Source organism: Magnolia sinica, chromosome 6 (genome assembly GCF_029962835.1).
Source record: "Magnolia sinica isolate HGM2019 chromosome 6, MsV1, whole genome shotgun sequence".
Lineage (NCBI taxonomy): Eukaryota > Viridiplantae > Streptophyta > Magnoliopsida > Magnoliales > Magnoliaceae > Magnolia > Magnolia sinica.
The window spans coordinates 98,351,221-98,371,142 of NC_080578.1; the positions used below are offsets into that span (position 1 = coordinate 98,351,221).

At 40.2% G+C, this 19,922-nt stretch overlaps 1 protein-coding gene across 2 annotated transcripts; it reads left to right on the top strand.

Annotated features, from left to right (window-relative positions):
* The first annotated feature begins 351 nt into the window (after nucleotides 1–351).
* Nucleotides 352–19,222, top strand: LOC131249211 (uncharacterized). Of its 2 annotated transcripts, XM_058249838.1 has the most exons (11): nucleotides 390–522; nucleotides 4,502–4,716; nucleotides 5,526–5,745; nucleotides 5,843–6,000; nucleotides 6,090–6,235; nucleotides 9,633–9,695; nucleotides 9,829–9,921; nucleotides 15,463–15,624; nucleotides 16,925–17,022; nucleotides 17,107–17,276; nucleotides 18,457–19,222. In XM_058249838.1, exons 4-11 carry the CDS (start codon nucleotides 5,919–5,921, stop codon nucleotides 18,768–18,770), a joined length of 1,128 nt encoding a protein of 375 aa, XP_058105821.1. In that variant the 5' UTR covers nucleotides 390–522; nucleotides 4,502–4,716; nucleotides 5,526–5,745; nucleotides 5,843–5,918; the 3' UTR covers nucleotides 18,771–19,222. The 2 variants fall into 2 exon arrangements, with proteins under 2 accessions (XP_058105820.1, XP_058105821.1); XM_058249837.1 differs by lacking the exon at nucleotides 4,502–4,716 and having other exon boundaries at nucleotides 352–522.
* The last annotated feature ends 700 nt before the right edge of the window (nucleotides 19,223–19,922 follow it).

Below are 19,922 nucleotides of genomic sequence, written 5' to 3' on the forward strand. Positions count from 1 at the left end.
ACTAACCATGTCATTAATGGTATTTAACATGGACTTATCATATCCACAAATATTAACCATATGATAAATGGTATTTAATATGGACCGTGAGTTTATTTACACAAAATTAGGACTATTGGGCAATTTGATCCTAGGTCCCATCAGTAATTGGTTTTGCATGGTGCCCATGAAATGTATTATGGATATAGTGGACAGTTCAGATCTATCCATTGGATTGTATAAGGGTCCCAATGAAACTAGGAGGACTATAACTTACAGTGCTCTTGAGAGCACTGAAGCATTTATCTAATTTCACATACTTGTACGCCACGCAATCAAGTTATAATTCCCTACTGCCCACGTATCATCCGCGCTAATCTTCCAGACTATTTAAGTTTCTCTCTTCCCCCGTATTTCCGAGTTTTCCGAAGAAAGAGAGAGAGAAGAAGAAGAAGAAGATGGCCTCTTCCTTTTCTTTTCCTTCTCTCATTCTCTTTCTCTCCCTTCTCTTCTCCTCCTCATCCGCGCAAACGCCATTCAGAGGTATTCCCTCCACATCTCTCTCTCCCTCTCCATATCTCTACTGTCGTTGGATCTTTCAGGGTCAAGGTTCTTGAGTTTTCTCAAAATTTACGGATTTTGTTTTTGAAGATTTTTCGTCATAATTCATGGAATACGAGCTGATTTGGTTAGGGTTAGGGTTTTATTTTCTTTTTCGCTTCCCTTTTTCTTTTCACGAGTTAGTTTGAGTAGATTCGAGTCTTAAGCCATTATGTTCAAGAATCGATCGACAATGCAGGGGTTCCACGTTGTCTTCATAGAATATGAATTGATATTTGCACCCCCTATTTTTGGAATCCACACCACCCTATGCACATGCATCTCAATGGCTGGCGTGCGTTTATCGGGTGAGATTAAGGGTGGTGTTGTAGAAAAGAGGGTGGTATGAGATTCTGTTGGATAGTGATGATCCAAAGAAGAGTGATTATAGTAGTTTGATTAAATGATCAATCGATCCAATGGTGAATCATCCACCAAAAAGATCCAACAGTGAATCAAACTGGAGAGTAAAAATGAATGTTGGCAATGATCAATATCTGTTACGAGAAAGCCCACAACTGACTAGGAATGTCCTGTCCATTGGATTTCTAAGACAGGTGGCAATGGGCCGGCCGGGCCAGGGTTAATGATGAACCACTCGGCCCATTGGTCCGGTCTAATCATCAAGTGGCCCACCATATAAAATAAGAATGGACAGTTTAAAGACACCAGCGAGCAACTCCATTTGCCATATGCACAATGCTTGTTGGATCCAGTCATGTTTTAGTGATCCATCTATTTACTTGATGGTTCTTAGGGATGTCAACCGGTCGGGTTCTATTGTACCCCTACCCTGGCTAACTGGGTTTGGGTCTACCTCTTGAAGACCCAGGACCGGGATTTGATTAGGTTCGGGTACCTGTGGGGTGTTCATTGGGTCTTTGGATCTAGGTTTCAAGTTGGGTCTGGGACAAGTAAGATCCATGGTTGGGCCCACTCGATCCGATAGATAGATTAGATCGCAACGCATGTGCCACTTTGATATGTGCATTGTATAAATATGCTTTTCTACATGTGTGTGGCTTAGGGGTTGTTTGGATGATTGTAAAATCCTTAAATTGTAATCGGATTATGGGTAACCAGGTTACAAGTGTAAAGTGTTTATGACCTGTCTTCTTTGGCTTTAAGCAGTAATCCATTTACAAGTAAACAGATGTCCGTGTTTGGATAACCTATAAATTATTTACAACTTGTAATTGGGTATTCACACATGTTAGAGCTTGGAGCGGTAAATCCTTTAAAAGTCATCAAATGACATGCAAAGTCTTCATTTAAGATGAATCACTGGGATAAACCCAACTCAATAAAGCATATAGTTGGTCCTTATGCTAAACCAATCATTTGGTGGGCCACAGAAGTGTGCCCACTAATTCAAATTCCCTTCTGTGATGAGAAACTATTGAATATAGACAATTAACTATTAATTCACGCGTACATGCAGTGTACTAGCAACGTGTATAGTGTGCTTCACATGTACAGTGGCCCCCACATATGCTGGCCATGTGTACATGGCCATACATACATGAGCAACCCAGATGCACAACGAGCCATACATGATACAAAGAGAGGTACAAAGATGGATTACAAAGCGGGCCATATATCATACATGAGTACGTGTACAACGGTATCATAGATGGATGCTGTGTTCGAAATATTGGTATCGTGTTACGTATCTCATCATTGGGATACAGATATATATTGGTTATCGCACGGGATATATCGTTTGTATCGGGTAATTTATCACACGTTTTGGGGAACATGGGGAAACATTGGGATACATAACCTCTGATTCATGGGTACTTATTTTTTTTTAAAAATAAATTTTAATTAAAAATGATTTTTATTTTTCGAAAATTGACAAGGACTTAACAAATCAGTAGAGTAAACCTCATACATGCTTAAATTCATGTTTGGAGTGCAACGTTGTTGGCAATTTGGGAGAAATTGGAAAATTTTTGAAAATTTCCCAAATCAGACCACCTACACTTAAATTTCAAAATTAGTGCGTATGTGATGATCATTTCATCAAATACTCCTAAATACTTTGAATTAGTCTCAATTGACAGCTAGTTGAAACTTGAAGAAAAATTCCGAAAAAAACATGGAAAGCATGAAGAACCAATGGATATCGAAATCAAATCTCCAACTCCATGATTTTTCATGAAAAACCAATGGATTTATAACCATTTGACGCTGATTTAACATAATTTAAACAAAAAAAGGATAAAAAATGCTCACTGAATCGAACATGTAGGATATATCGGCACTGCCTATGTGTTTCGTATCGCATAGGCAGGATACAAGATATATCACACGTGTATTGTGGGCGTTGTGTACAATCGTCAATGGCCCATAAATGCTCGATGGTCTATATCACTGAATCATGGGTCTGGCCGTTGGAAGAAGGGGTGGGTGGGAATGCCGAAGCCACAATTCTCCCTGCATCGGAAAAGTTCAAAAAATAGATCCATTGCCTGTAATCTGAAACATGCCATTCTATCATGTTTCAAATTACAACTAAAAGCTGTAATCTGATTACAACTTGTAATCCCATTATAGGCTAGTGTACCCATCCAAATGACACACGTAATCTGATTACTACTTAAGGATATTATAGGCATCCAAATGACCCCTTAGGAAACCTCATTTTGTTGCTAGTTGGATATACAATTGTACTGCTAAAATTTTGGACCGAAGATGGATCCGACTAGACTTGACCTGGCACGACTTTAACAGGGTCCATCACACGAACCCAACTAGACTTCTTTCTTTCTTTCTTTCTTTCTTTTTTTCAATGGGCCATAAATGCTCGATGGTTTATATCATTGAATAATGGGTCTAGCCATTGGAAGAAGGGGTGGGTGGGAATGCCGAAGCCACAATTATCCCTGCATCGAAAAAGTTCAAAAAATAGATCCATTGCCTGTAATCTGAAACATGCCATTTTATCATGTTTCAAATTACAACTAAAAGTTGTAATCCGATTACAACCTGTAATCCTATTATAGGCTAGTGTACCCATCCAAATGACCCATGTAATCTGATTACTACTCAAGGATATTATAGGCATCCAAACGACCCCTTAGGAAACCTCATTTTGTTGCTAGTTGGATATATAATTGTACTGCTAAAATTTTGGACCGAAGATGGATCCGACTAGACCTGACCCGGCCGACTTTAACAGGGTCCATCACATGAACCCAACTAGACTTTTTTTTTTTCAAAGGGCCATAAATGCTCAATGCTCTATATCATTGAATCATGGGTCTGACCGTTGGAAGAAGGGGTGGGTGGGAATGCCGAAGCCACAATTATCCCTGCATCGAAAAAGTTCCAAAAAATAGATCCATTGCCTGTAATCTGAAACATGCCATTTTATCATGTTTCAAATTACAACTAAAAGCTGTAATCCGACTTGTAATCCCATTATAGGCTAGTGTACCCATCCAAATGACCCATATAATTTGATTACTACTTAAGGATATTATAGGCATCCAAACAACCCCTTAGGAAACCTCATTTTGTTGCTAGTTGGATATATAATTGTATTGCTAAAATTTTGGACCGAATATGGACTAGACTTGACCCAGCAACTTTAACGGGGTCCATTACACGAACCCAACTACACTTTTACTCCCTCCCTCCCCCTCTCTCTCTCTCTCTCTCTCTCTCTCTCTCTCTCTCTCTCTCCCCTTTTCTTTTCTTTTTTCTAAGCAGGTCCAAAAGAGAGACCTGAACCTGACCCAAACTGGTCTGAAAAATTGGACCTGGACCTGTTAAAATTAGGTCAGGTCTATTGGGTACCTGTGGGTCCAGGTACCCATTAACAGCCCTAATGGTACTCGTCATAGATGGAGAACACTGAAAAAAAAAATCGTGGATTACTTCAACGAGTTGATCATTTAAATCTTTTTCTTTACAGGGCTATGGTTATGGTCGGTACCTTTTCGGCCCGATTACTGCTAGGTACAGGCCTTAGGGAATTAGGGCTGGACTAGGTTGAATACTTGGCCCGATCCATTGTTACCCCCATTTTGGATTCGTGGCCTATCCGTGTGGAGTGGTTGAAAATGCCGGCTTGTAGTAGGAATGGTCATTTGTAATGGTGAATCTTCTTTGTACAGACATTCCACCCGGGTGCTGCTCTTGCTTTGGGTCATGCTTTCAGATTCATGCTCCTGGTTTCGCCACATAGCTGTTTGTACTTGCTAACGTTTTGCAACATGGTTCTAAATATCATCCAAAACTGAGTTGCATTGGTTTCAATGAACAATGAAATGAGTCACCAGACCAAAATGGCACTAAAATGTAGTGAATTGGGTTTAGTCATATCGGTTTCGTTTCCAAGCAAGCCACACTCTGAAACCATCATTTAAATCCATGTTCTAAAACAAAAGCTTGTTCACTCATGTAGGTAGCTAGTTGCCACTTTCCATCATGCTTCGTGCAACCTTATATGGTGAACCCCACCTGAAGCAATGTGTTAACCAGGCCCAAGCCTGTTAAAGTAGGAGGGTTGACTGTTGATGTGAGGTGGGCAACTCATTGAGAAACTTTTGCCAAGCAATCATAACAACTCCTTTCATTAGTAAAATGGGATCTGTATAGCCAATCTCAAGTAGCTGGGGCAAGGCTATGATGACGACAACGACAACGATTTAAGTTATGGAGATGTTACCAGTCATGAATCTTCTGGGAAACAGACCTATGATGTGCTGATCGTTGTTTGTTTTCACTTTCTGCTAATGTGTCTTCGTTTTTTTACTAGTAGCTCTATTGGCATTTCCTTATTTCTGTCCTTTCTCATTGAATTATGCATGGGCAGAGAAAAATGACTATGCACATTTGCAAATGGAAGAAGCATCAAATTTTCTTTTACTTGGTTTTATTGCTGTTTTGTGAACTCTTGAGCTCCATCTAACATCTTAAATATTATGAAATTGCAGTTATTAAAGTGGGCAATCCTGTACTACACTTCCTTCCACCCCCCCTTGTTGGACATTCATCTCAAGGTTCTAAAGATATTGTATCATGTGAGCGTGTGCATGTTGTTGGTTTCTCAAGGTTTAATATTATTAGCTATGCCAATTCATTTCGGGTTACTTTGAAGCCTTCGGATGGAATACCGGAAATACTTCGTAGCAAAATTGAGGTTTGCTTTCACCGGTAAGCAAAATATCTTATATTCCATATGCATAGATGCAACAGTGCCCTTCAATTGTCTTTCTTATTTTCCGTTTTTGATCGACAAAGCTCTTTGCAGGAATGCTTCTTTAGGATTATGTCAATGTGCAAAGGATGATTGGAAGAATATACAAAAGGGGCCATGGAGCAGTGTCATGTCACCTTATGAGGATGGATATGTTGATGTTAAGTTTAAGGATGGACTATCTGGTTCTGTTACCATTCTTCTTGAAGAAGGTTGGAACCCAAATGCCAGTTTCCTATTTCTTTTCGCTCCAATTAGTTTTCTTTTATGCTCTAACTTTGGGTGTTAACTATGCGTGCAGAGTTTCAACAATGGCGCCTCTTTTGCCTTGGTTTTGGGTTTGCTTTGCTGCTACTTGCACCACATGTCAGCAGTTGGGTTCCATTTTATTATAGCAGTTCCATGGCTCTTGGAGTGTTGCTCGTTGTCTTGATCATTTTGTTTCAGGTATTGTTTCTATGATAGGTGGACGACCTCTATAACACATTTGGAGTGTTTGGGAATGCATTGATAAGCTACTTATTTGACTGACAACAGCAAAACATTAGCTTATGTGACAAAAGTTAGTTTAGTAAAATGCCTATAAAAGTTGTTAAGATGACTTATCGCCTCAAACAAAAAATCCTTTTTTTTTTTTGTTTGGAGAGAGAGAGAGAGAGAGAGAGAGAGAGAGAGAGAGAGAGAGAGAAGGTGGGCTCCACACGCTGGACAACCAACGTCGTGGATGTCCATGTCAATGGTGGCCTTGCATGATGGATGGTTCACATCAAATATGGGCTGCACATGATGGTGGTGGACATTGAAGGTGGGCCCCACATTATGGATGACCCGCATCAAGGTGGGCCCCACATAATGAATGGTCCACATCGAAGGTTGGCCCTAATGATGGATGGCCCACTTCCAAGGCGGGCCCCACATGATGGATGGTCCACATTAAAGGTGGGCTCCGCATGATGGCGATCCAACATCCAATGTTTCACATTATGGAAGACCCACATTCAAGGTGGGCCCCTCATGAGGGATGACCCGCATTGGAGGTGGGCCTTGTAAGTTGGATGGCCCACATTGAAGGTAGGCCCTCCACGATGGATGGTTCACATTGAAGACAGGCCCTCCACAATGAATGGTTCACATTGAAGATAGGGCCAAGATGGGTCCTACTCAGTGAACGAGCGGTCCACATCAAAGGTTAACCCCGCATGATGTATGGTGGATATTAAAGGTGGAACCCGCATGATGGATGTCCCCACACCAAAGGTGGATGTGGATGATGGATGGTCTGCATCAAAACTCAAAAGTGATGTTGCAAAAGTACTGATGTTGTAATTTATGGATTCTTTTCAGGATTATGTATGCTGTTTACTAAACATACTTATTCGTTGAATTAGGAGAACCGAGATCAACAACTTAAGGCATAAGTAGCAAAATGACTTATCCAAACACGGCCTTATGCCTATACATAACTCTTGCAATTTGTAACATATGCTTACACTCTTTAACTTTTACAAGTTTTAATATAAGCTTCTTGTATTCAGGACATAATCTGTTTTTGATTTAGACCTTTCATGTAACACGCTATATCATTTGCAACATAGACAATTTGAATGTTCCATTCTCATTAATAAGAACGGTATAATAATGATCACAATAATTAATAGTTAATAGCGGTTATAATAGCAATGAACATGGGAGTAAATTCTAGATCTTTGTTTTTTGATGACCTTTATATATCATTCATTTTAGTATGTTCGATACTTACAGAAGGCTTTGTGGATGTTTTGGATGAGCGAAATGAATTCAGGGTAGTTTGTTAATGGAGGAAGAATAGTGTTGTTATTATTATTATTATTAAAATCTTAAGAAAGAAAAGAGAATCAAGTTTAGGGAGAAAAAGTTTTTTTAAGGGAATTCATTGTTGATAGTATTAAGCACTCCGTTGCCACTCATATGGTAGATGATATCATCGATTCATCATCACCTTCATCTTAGCCCTCTCCCAGCAATCAGAGTTTAGGTTTCAAAAGGTAAGTTGGTAGAAGATCTACGATATGCCGCCATTGGATATCAACCTTCTTCTTTTACCTGTTCTTGCACTGACAACACACATGCCAACATGCTCCCACCCAGCAATCGGAATATGATCTGCTGCCATTGGACACCAACCTTCTTCCTTTACCTGTGCTCGCACTGACAACACTCACATGCCAACATGGTCCCACACTGTACTAACCCTAACCCAACTGTTATACGCTCACCCTAAAGGACAAGCAAACAAAGTTGGATCATGGAGGAGAATACCTCTGCAAACATGCCACACACACATGGAGGGTTATGCTCTGCACAAAGTAGCAAGGAAACCACCAATCTGTGTTTATCGAATACCACTCGCATGCGTACATGGTCAAACCCCGTGCATCAGGTCCAATGGAATTTGCAAATGGTTAGGGTCTTGATCATGCAGTCATCTACATTAGGGAAGGTTGTTGGGCACTGTGGCACACGGTTGTACCATTACCTCGCCCCCCATTGGACCAAAATTGAAAGGGCATGTTTGGGTGGTTAACCACAAAGGAGACATGTTCACATCTCTATCTTCTTATCCTCGACACCCTGATGGAATCTCAGGGACCAGACCACCTTCCCTGCGACTGTTAAAAAAATAGAAGCAACTAAGCACTCTTTATCCAACGGTAAGGTCATATAAAGGAGCAAACGTAACGAGAGAGCAATATCTATGCACCATTTATCTTCCCAAAACCGCATTTCATCCCCACATGTGGCTTTGAATCTGGAGAATTCTGAAAAAATTGGGTATACAGCTGAGATACCACTCTATATTACAGTCCTCTTGGAGAATTTAATAAAGGAAGTCAACCATTAATGGCTCATGACTTTACCTCTCTGTATCAGTCCTCGAGAAGAGTATGCTTCATCCCTGCGGCTCGTCATAACAGCTTCTTGCCCCTTTCCATTTCCCTCGGGTACCCTGTCAAAGAAAGTCTTCTCCCGTTCTCTCGATTTCCATGATTGGCTCCAGTAGACCTCCTTCGATGGCCCCTTCCACTGCCCCAACGTTGATTCAATGACCTCCCTCTCCACGCTCTGCCTTATAGTTGATGATCCATCGTGACCCATAGCCCGAATTTCAGCTGAAAGAGGCACTTTGCAAGGATCAATTGCCTCCATGACTAAATTTGCAATCATCCATGGGCAGAGGCCTGATTTAAACCATATAAATGCATTTTCTGGAGTCCCTTTCTACAATAACAGGCCGAGATTATGATCAACAGCCAATCTGATGCCCTGGAGAATAGGAGATGCTTCTGCAGAATTGGAGTTGCACACTCCCAATGTACCGGAGAACTCTAACAGAGCATCGCTCCAATGGTTTCTTACGATTCCTCCAATTCCAGCTGGGCCTCAAATCAGGGATCTTTTTCAAGTTGTGTAGACATCCAACTCGAGGATGAACTTTGATGTATTCCTTTGGAGAGTATTTTGAAAATGTGTGGTGTGTTTTCAGTTTGATGGACTACTGTTGGATGTTCATTGGGCCATGTGGTGTGCCTGGTTCCAATGATATGGAGGCCCTACTCTTCATGAGGGCTTGCGAATTTTTGCTAATTCATTTTCTGGGGCCTTAGTGATAAAGGAGACTCTAGACTTGTTATTCTATGGGCTCTGTCATCAGCTGTGGCATGGAAATTAGTGTTTGTTATCTCTGGAATTTGAGTTCTTCCCTCTCAATGTTAATGTTTGCTTTCCTTTGTTTGTTTTTTTAGTCCATACCTCTTACTTTAATATTATTGTTTCCAACCTCGTATTTTTCTATGTTGTGATGCAGGGAATGAAGTTATTACCGACTGGCAGGAAGAATGTCTTTTACCTTACTATATATGGATCAGTGGTAAGTTCTATGCTCCATTATTATGTAGAATGTTAATCTTTCGAAAAAAAAAATATTATGTAGAATGTTGTACTTTTGTTTTACTTGTCTCCTGAAGTTGACACTGACCCTAACATGCCCCTAATTCTTTCAGATTGGGGTTGGGTCTTTTCTTGTACACTACTTCTCAGTGCTGGTCAATTCGATTCTTACAAATTTTGGGATCAGTGAAGATATGCATAACGCTGTAAGTCCTGTTTCCTCTATCTTTATTTACCATAAAAAAAATTTCATGGAACCTTTTTAGCTCTTATATGTAGCTTCCTACATGTTAATTGCATACTAAGCCCTTTTAGTAAGTATTTTTAGATCCAAATTTTCATCACTTTAGAGTTTAGTTCCTCTTCAGATCGAGGCAGATGCATGGTAAGAACACGGAACACCTGATGAATGGCCTGGCTTTTGCAAAAAAAAAAAGTACTATACATTCTGTTTTTCTTTTCTCCCAGTCTCTCTGTGTTTTTTGTTTTTTGTTTTTTTGTTTTTTTATTTTTTTTATTTTTTTTATTTTTTTTTATTTTTTTAAATTCTCCTCCTTTTCTTTGTTGGAACTCAAACATGAAATGCTTGAACATTGTGGCTTCATGCTTCTCACATGTTCCTGCAAGTATAGATAAAGGATCTATGTTTTGTATAACCTGAAATGTAGGAGAATGAAGGTATTGGCAATTTGAGTTTTACATGATCGTTGTGTACCACTCAAATTGAGAGGGAAATTTTATAAGATATAGGACCAAACCATGCTTTATGGAAGAGAATGTTGGGCAGTTAAGGAATAACATGTTCATTGGATGACTGTAGCTGAAACAAGGATGTTGAGATGGATGGGTGGCAAGAATCGTGCTTTTTAGGAGTGAAAGTAGACTTGGATGGTTTGGTCATGTGCAACGGAGACCAAGAATCGTGCTTTTTAGGAGTGAGTTGGTACAAGTTGAAGGCTCTAAAAGGGCAAGGGGAAGGCCCAAAAGGATGCAGATGGAGGTAGTAAGAAAAGATGATGACCTATGGTCTAATGTAAATTTTGGCCCTTGATAGAGCAAAATGGCGGAACAAGGTTCATGTAGCCGGCCCCAATTAATTGAGATAAGGCTTAGAAGATGATGATGAAACTTTGATTTACACCTCCATAGGGATATGTGATGCATAGTTAAGTGCTTGTCATACTTCTTAGTCATTGCTGATTCTAAGAGTTTATTCATGCAGATCGTTATGAAATCACCTTTCAGTTGCACAGTTTAGTTAACAGTGGCAGGACCTGTGGTTTTGCACTCTTAAGCTTTCAACACAATTAATGTTTCTTTTGTAATTAATTTAGGTTGAGCATGGCCTAGTTATGTTCTCATGTGTAATCAGCTTGTTCTTATGGCATGTTGGCCCATGTTAATATTCCGAGAGTAGAAGGACGTGGTTTCCTAGGAGGGTCAAGCCAAGGGTCCAAAAGACAAACTCCCATAAAAATGGGGATCTTCAATCTGATGCAGGTTTAGCCTGAAAACAAGTGAACCAATATCTATTCACAACATTTAGAAGAACATGAACAATGAAACTCATGCTTTCTTAGTAGAAGTCTTTTATACCGATTTTGATATTCAAAATATCAGTATGAAAGCATGTAGCAGCTGGCCCAAAGCTGATATGTATTGGCCAATTCGCACCACAAATCGGCCGTATCATCTGTGTGAATTTTGACATGTTTAATGCTGTATTGCCAATAAAAGGCATCAGAAGTGTTTTTTTTTCTAAAATACTGATATGTTTTGGCTGATATTTTGAACCTCAAGCCTTATGGCCCACATGGTGTTTGCTTCTAGGAAGTGTAGAATTGATTTACAGTAACTAATTGTGTGGAGTTGTTGATGGAGAACTGCTTATGCTAAGAGGACCTGTTTGGTAAACATTTATGACAAAAGAATTTCTTTTTTGTTGGAAAACATCTTTATAGTTTCTTGAAATGATTTCTTAGTTTAAGCCATCCAGTTGTTTCTAACATCATGGCCTATCAGATGAGTGCATCAGCCTGATTTTTTGGGTGAGAACATCTTGACAGCTGGACCAACCTGATGGATGGCTTTGATATTTGCATTATCTGCCATGGTGGCACATGTGATGCCATTAGAAGGTATGCCTTGTACATGGGCTTAGCAAACCTCTAACAGACCTTATTTCATCGTACATGAAATTGGATTTGGAAAATCCAATGATGAATGTCTGCTAGAATACATCCAGATGCATTGCAATACGATATGTTGGGACTTTAACTTTTTTCTTTGTTTTTGAAAGATAATAATTTTATTCAAGGCCAAAAACCAAAAAGAGAAAAAAACAAAGAAAGAAAAGAAAGACAGTAGAAGCAAACAGAGATACAATACAACAGCCCTTAAGGCAACTAAACTCTCAAACAGCCATCAAGGAGCCAATCCCTCAAACACAAGTTCACCCTACAAGCAACCCCAGAGGTCAAGCTGCTCTTATTTTAAGCAACAATCATTTCTTTCTGCCCACACACGCCAAAGAACAGCCACCAGCAAGAGGCACCACTTGGATCTCAACTTGCCCTTCCATCCTTCTGCAAATCAGGATTGAAAATGCCATCGATTGAAGCCGGCATCACCCAGGGAGTGCTGAAGGAGTAGAGCACGCTGCCCCAAATTTCCCTGGTAAAAAGGCAGTGGATGAAAAGGTGGTCCACCGACTCTACGTCCTTGTAAGAAAGCAGGTGGACATTGGGGAGGACCATAGACCTCTTGCAAAGGTTGTCAATAGTCACGATGCAGTTTCTACCAGCTAACCAGGCGAAGGCGGCCACTTTGGGAGGAGCGCCGATGGACCAAAGTGGAAGAGTATGACAAACGGACGACTAGTTAGGAGAGTGAGAGATTTGGGAGTGCAGAGATTTCACCAAGAAATTCCCCGTGGGATGATGCTTACAAAACACAGAATCAGCTCAGTCCGAAACGGGCCTGAACCCCTTCAGGCAGGAAAGGAGGGAAACCAAATCCTCAATGGATTTTAGCATTTTTATCACGGGTTAAAACTGGACTTTACCTTTTCATCGAGGGGCATCTTTCAATGATCCAAACTGTTCATATGGTGGGCCATACCTTGGATGTGGGATAGGTAGAAATAAATACTCCCTAGATTAGAATATTTTTCAACCCTTTGGTCATTAACTCTTCTCATTTGAATATGGATGGCCTCCTTTACCTTTGAATAATCAAAGGCTCGAACTATTTCAATAAGAGAGTTTTTGGGGTATAACCCATGTGAGACCCATCACTGAAAAGGATCCAACCCAGTGGCTAAAGTCCTAGCAGATTTGATTGCAATATGTTGGGATGCATTCTAGCACATCTCCCTGCAAAACAAGCAACGTGAGTTCTAAGGGTCCATGAGTCAATAAGCACACCTTGTGTGAGTGGCTGAAACGAAAGACATGTCAGAGATTCACAAAGATACACTGTGAACAAGCCATAAACCAAAAATAATGTTGGATTGCTTATCAGGCAGGTATAATTTCTTGCATGAGAAAAATGTGCAGTCAGACAAAAATCCAACAGTCTAGACAAAAAAATACGTGTGGCTCACTCAATGAGTGTGCTACCATGCGTTTTGGTATATGGCATGTTCTCAGTGTGTCTACCTGATGAGTGGCCTAGATCTCTTATGCATGTTCTGTTCAAACAGAGATCTGGCATGTGTTCTACCCCCTCAAATTCAATCCATGTACAGTGATCTGACATGTGTCCTACCCTTCTGAAATGAGGGTCCATCCATGTACAGCGATCTGACATGTGTTCTACCGCCTCAAATGAGAGTCTGCCCATTTAGCGGGAAAATACATCTCTCAAACGTCTCCAAGTCACCTAGCGGCTAGTGGAAAGGCACTCGTTTCATTTATTGTTTTTTGATAAGCAATTAATGAAAGCCCCTAACGAGACATTTTTATTGTTTAATTAAATGCTTTTGGAAATTGCAGTAGCTCATAAGCAATGCCAAACAGGCCCGTATTCTCTAAATTCTAGTGTCAATGAGTGGCTGCTGTAGAGGTTGTGGTCTGTACTTCTATAGAGTGTGGATGTTTTCTTTTTTCCATGTTTCTGTTGTGGGAGTGAGCTCTATGAATCATGTATTACTATAGATTCAACTTTTAAGGCAACAAGGAGGAAAGATAAAAACAAATCAAGCTGCTAGCCCCCAATATTACCTAGCCATTAGCCCCCAGCATATCTGGATGGTGTGATCCAGTTTGTTGGTTTATATTAGATTGCTGATTTAGTGCCAAACTTATGGTTCTCTACATGTTTTTTGTTGATTAAGTTGTAGTTTGAACTTTGATTTATATGTAGAAATTTATACTTCAGTTAATGCAGCAGTAGGCATTATATAATACTGTGCATGTATTATTTATTATAAATGATATTCATCACTCCATGTAGGGATTACAACATAGATTTTGACATGTAAACATATTCCGTCTGCTGAATAACTTTATTGGAGTGATCTGAAGGGAGCCTACCCCCAATGTACAATGTGTTGGAGGTACTTCATGCGTTCACATACTATGCAGTGGAGCAACCTGTATTTAAGGGAACCTCTGGTAACCTCACCACACCCCCATGTCACCACTAGAACACAGCACATTTATGGCAAATAAAAAAATTGTAAACTTATAACCAAATTTAGAAACTATAGTTATACAATAACAAGGAGCATATCCTTTTTTAAAATCAAAGCGATGAGATTACTGCAACAATCTGAAACAAACTTAGCTAACTCCATCATAGTCAGTTCATTCCACTAGTAGCAATGATGAAATCATACCAGTGAACCCGGCAAATATTCGGAGGAAAGGAGCAATTATATGATGGTAACTCAGGCCTCAGAGATTCAAGGTTCCACAAGTGCTCTTTATCTATGCATTCATCAATGTATCTATCTATCTAATGGTGAAGGTTCTGATTATAAAGCTGATGAAGAGCAGAAGAACAAAACATGTGGGGATTGATCTATTGGACTGCTTGTATCTTAGGCCAAAAGTTTAACTAGTTGCACTGGATGCATGAACACTCAAATCGTTGTTCTGGACTGTTCAGTCCTTGGCCCACTTTGTGGTGGCCACCGAGCAGAAGAACACATCAATCAGTGATCCAGACCAACTGAAGATTAGTAGTTTACGTTATAGCTGTCCTTCCTAACCATGTTCATATTTTTGGCGTCATCTGGTCAAGTGATTCTTCAGAATCCTAGAAAATCCTAGATTGGGCCCTCTAAGTGGATGATTAAGTTGATGATTGGACCTATTTTTCTTTGAATGACCGTAACTATCTATTTGCATGCTATTGATTGGATTGTTTGGATTCTCTGATCAATGTGGTCTCTGCAATGGGTAGCCTGCCAACTGTGATTGGAATGAATGAACAGTCTATATATTTGATTGGACTGTCCATGTGTCCAACACAACTAGATGTACCATAGGCCTCAGGTACAATTAGTTTTACATAATCTCTCATCAACTTATCTTTGTTGTTTTATTTCTGACCAGTGAACAATCATTTGTAAGTATGTTGTGTGTGTGTGTGTACATATTCTTCTTTTTTCATGCCATTTAATGAATATGCATATATGTATGAAGTTACTATCTTTTTTTTAAAAAAAATTCATTTAGCCAACTTTGTGTGTTTACTAGATTACTAATTGCGATATTTTTTTACTGTGCCGTCGGGCACAGGTTTCTGTATTTGTTATATTAGGTATTTTTCTTGCAGGAGCAGCACTAGGGTACTGGATTGTGCGGAAATTTGTCCTTTTAGAAGATGGTAGTGTGGATGCGGGTACAGCGCAATTTGTGAAGTGGTCACTGCGTGTTGTTGCTGCTGTTTCAATTTCTCAGGTAAACTCTTGGTTTTCAGTTTTGTATTGGTAAAAGTTAGACACGTGTATTTACTCTATTTTTCTTGTTTTATCTAGTATGCCCGTCCTTGCAATGTCTTCTGTAGCTTATGTATTATTTGCCCGGAACATTGCTAAGCGGCTAAGGCCCCAGTACATGCAGCCATGCTTTTCAACATTATATGTGTGTGGGTTGTCTGAGGCATGCAAGCGGCTAAATAATGCCACTCACACCCGTGCATGTGGCCAAGTGTGCCAAACTTATACGTGTGTGGCTGGTCTGAGGCATGCATCAGGCGGGTGCTATCTTGTAGATGACCCGTCTAAGAATCAGCTCAGTCAACTCATCAATTGGGCTTTGCTTCAAAATAAAAATAAAAATCATCAGTTGGGCTGTACTATGAAAGAGATGGACATCTTAGAAGAATTTGCCAAATGTCCATATTCAACTTTCTTGTGTGGCCCGCCTCTGCCTGATCTGGCCTAAATTTTGGTCTACCTCATCTGTGCAGGGGTCCACCTGATGCATGGCTCAGATGTCCCTCACATGTGCCAGTTTGTCATTGGTCTCTGCATGTAGAGGTTGCTGTTACTGGGCATACTCTTTTTTCCCGATGTATATCTTAAATTCAAAACACAAAGGATTTTTTTTTTTTTATGAACTTGGTTATGTTAAATTTGCTTCATGTATACTTTGCTGTTCATGTTTTTGTGTCAAAAGAAGTTCTTTTTAGTTCATTTTATAAGAGAAGTTGCTCCTAGGGTAGATTGAGGCAGTGAATTCAGCTGAGAGATCCAATGTAAGAAAATTTGCTCTAGAGCTTGAGAGATCCTAAGACATTGGAGTAGCCTACCTTTAAAACAACTTCCTTATTTCATCTTTTTAAGTTTCCTATCATTTACTCTTTATTCCTATTTGCCTTAGCTAGACTTCGGTGTGCATTTGCTGCAAATTGCTAGTGCGTGTGGCATACCCATCCTTGAGGAGTCTTTGGATGCATGAAACTCTCTACTAGGAACTTGGGTTCATGAAACTTGGGCAATGTTCTATCCACAATTGGACTGTCTAGCACTCACAGCGGATGAGTTGCCAAATTTTAGTATATCATGGTCGTGACATATCCACACTGAAGTCTTACTTTGCTTAAATAAAGTTTTTCTTAATTATGGAAATGGATAGTTAATGTTGTTCCTTTATGCTCCACTTCAAAAAGTAAAAGTAAAAAAGAAAAGATAAATGACCAAGTTTATAGAAGAGCATGGTACTAATTCATTGCTTTCTGATTTGCATTCTCTACCAGAGCACCCTTGATCCTCTTTTGGGCATGGCTGCATTGTGTACTTGTTGGGGTAACTCCTTTCTTCTCACTTCCAAGAAGTGGCGAGGCCAAACGTCGAAGTAAGTCTACACAGATCCGAAGTTACCAATTCTTTCCCTTTTTCTTCATCTCTGTCAAGTTACACAAGCATTTGGTTCTTGCAGGCAGCTGGCACATCCTGTGGAAGGAAATATGTGGCAATGGAAGGCTAATCAGGCACATGTGAATAATATCCGTGCTGAATTCCTGAGCAGATCACCTAAGATGGGCAACGGGAGGACTGCTTGGGACAACCCAAAAAGTCCATATGCTTGGTCTGATTCTCCCACCAAAGGCATGCACTTTACTTTTATCCATCTGACTTTCTAGGCATGACCCTTAGGGAGCTAAGGACATGTGTCCATATGCGGATCATTCTCTTGCTATAACTGACTCAAGCCCAAGCTGGCCCTGAAGTGTTATAATGTTGGGCTCGATGGGCCTTCCTCTTTGGCCTTTTTGGGGAGCATGGTCATTCCTGGCAAAGAATAATACCTTAGCTCAATTTGTTGTTAGGCCTGGATACTCAGGAACATTCCAGATTGTGTGCCTCTAGGCTCCAGCCCATACCCAGCCCAGCACAGACTGGCCTTGCACATTCCGGCCCGTTTGCTTTCCTAGTCTGCGGTGTAGCTTGCATGGTAGATCACTTCATCTTTATCATGTGGCTTGACAAACTCTGCTTTTCATGAATATTTCAAACCTTTTCAATTCAATCAGAGTTTTGCTTAATCCACATGTACATGTGGTAAAGAGGTGCCATGCATGGGGCACCCCTAGATTGGTTCACAGTCTGTTGGACACACAACCAACAATGGAGGCCTTATCTACTGGGTTGACTCTTATGTTTGTGCACAGTGCGCTTTTTCCATGTGCATATTTGAACGACATTGCTCCCTTTCCACGGACTGTCAAATGACTCAAAATTAGCTCTATCCCTTTAGTTGCATGAACCTTCTGCCCAAGGTGTCTCTCCTACTCCCTTTTTGTAATCTAATCCTTCACAAAATTTTGAGAACCACCTCTTCCCTGCCCATGCTCAGGCTTCCTATGCAACTAAGGTTCTAAACAATGACATTTACTTCAGGGCTTTCAAATATCTAGGTCCTTTGAAACACAGACCTTGAAATCCATGGAGTTGGGATTTCTTTGGATGTAGAAAGAAGGTGATTCCTTTCCCCAAAATTGTTTGGTTAGCTAGTGGAAATCTCGCATTCATGAGCCAATGGTCACCTCATGTGTCAGAAATTTTGACTATAGAAAACGTAATAATTGCAATGTGGAGCTAACCAAATATAGTGAAACGTCCCATAATGAGAGAAGTGCTTCATTTTCTTTCTTTTCCTTTCTTTTCTCGATTATCAAACAGGCCCCAGAAGTCTGTTAGTTATCCGTATTCTCGTAATATCCACCGATCTAAACACAAGCTCTGTAAAATTGTAATTATTTGGGTTAATATTGTTTATTTATTGCAGGGTTGATCACATCATCGCCCAGTAAGGTTAAGATAGATCAGCAGGACTTCTACTCGACCTTCCATAAGACACCCACACGAAAGCAGTTCTCAAAGAAAGAGTGGGAGGACTTCACTCACGAATCAACGAGGCAAGCTATGGCCCAATGGGCCTCCAGTCCAGAGTTTGCTGAATGGATGATCGAGCATGCAGGCCGTATCAAAGTCCTTCCCGATGAAAGCTCGGACGATAGCATGGCAAGTGGGTCAGATTCATCAGAAGAGACCGTTGCGGAGGAGACGGTTAGTGGGCTTAGCTTCTTCAAGTGGTCCTAGACAATGTTGTTGTGGGCACACCCTTGTGGAAAGATTATAACATGAAAGGAAATGAGCATTAGTGTAGTTTGGTCTTTATCTTTTTTCATATTGAAGAGCATATTCTTAAAGTGCCGTAGAATTCGGCAATTTTGTTAAATCTAGTTTCTAATACTGGTCTTTTAGGCTCTGTTTGTGTAGGGATTCTGCAAATTTGTAATTAGCGGCCTTTAAAAAAAAAAAAAACTTTCAAAATTGCATTTATGCGGAGGAAAGTGCCGTTTTAGTGTGGCAGATCTGACGTTGACGGCATGGGGCCTGCCACAATCAGGATTAAGCTTAACCCAGATTTCTTAGGATGCCAAGAGGATTTTACTTTTCAGTGGAAGTTTGAAAGGTTGTTTGTGTACTATATCTGTTGTGAAAGAATACTGGAAACTTTTCAGTGGAAGTTTGAAATGTTGTTTATGTAATGTATCTGTTATTGAGTGAGCTGAGAGAAGAAATATGTGATTTTTATCACAGAATGTGGTGTCCATCTTCATGTCATCCGTACTGTTGATCTGATGGGCCCCATTGACATCTGCATATTCTAAAACACTCCTAGATTGAAAGATCCTGCGTAACCATTTTCCGGCATTCACATTGTTATATGTTGTTCTCTAGACCAAAGCGGATTAGGCGTGGCCCTTACCATGGGACTGCCTTGATGTATTTATTTTATATCTGTTTCTCCGGATCATTTCAGATATGAGCCCAAAAAATGAAGCAGATCCCGTTCTCAGGTGGACAATAGAAAAGGTGATGATTGACCATTAATGGGCCGCAAAAGTTTCCACAATTCATGGAGGTTTATTTGACCTTATTAACAGGTTGGATGGCAAATAAACGTTAAAATGGGCCCTAGGAAGTTTTTAATGGTAGGGTGTTCAATCGCCACTGTTTCCAATGATATGGTCCACCTGAGATTTGGATCTTCATTTTCTGGACTCATGCTATAAAATGATATGGAAAAACAGATGGACGGTGCAGATATAAAATATATACATTAAGGTGGGCCCCACTGTCTTGGGTGAGGCCTGGCCGCGCCTAATTGGCTTGGCCTGAGTTTTTATTTTATTTATTTCTGATGTGGTCCTTATATCGTTGGTCCGTTGGACTAACGGTTCTGTT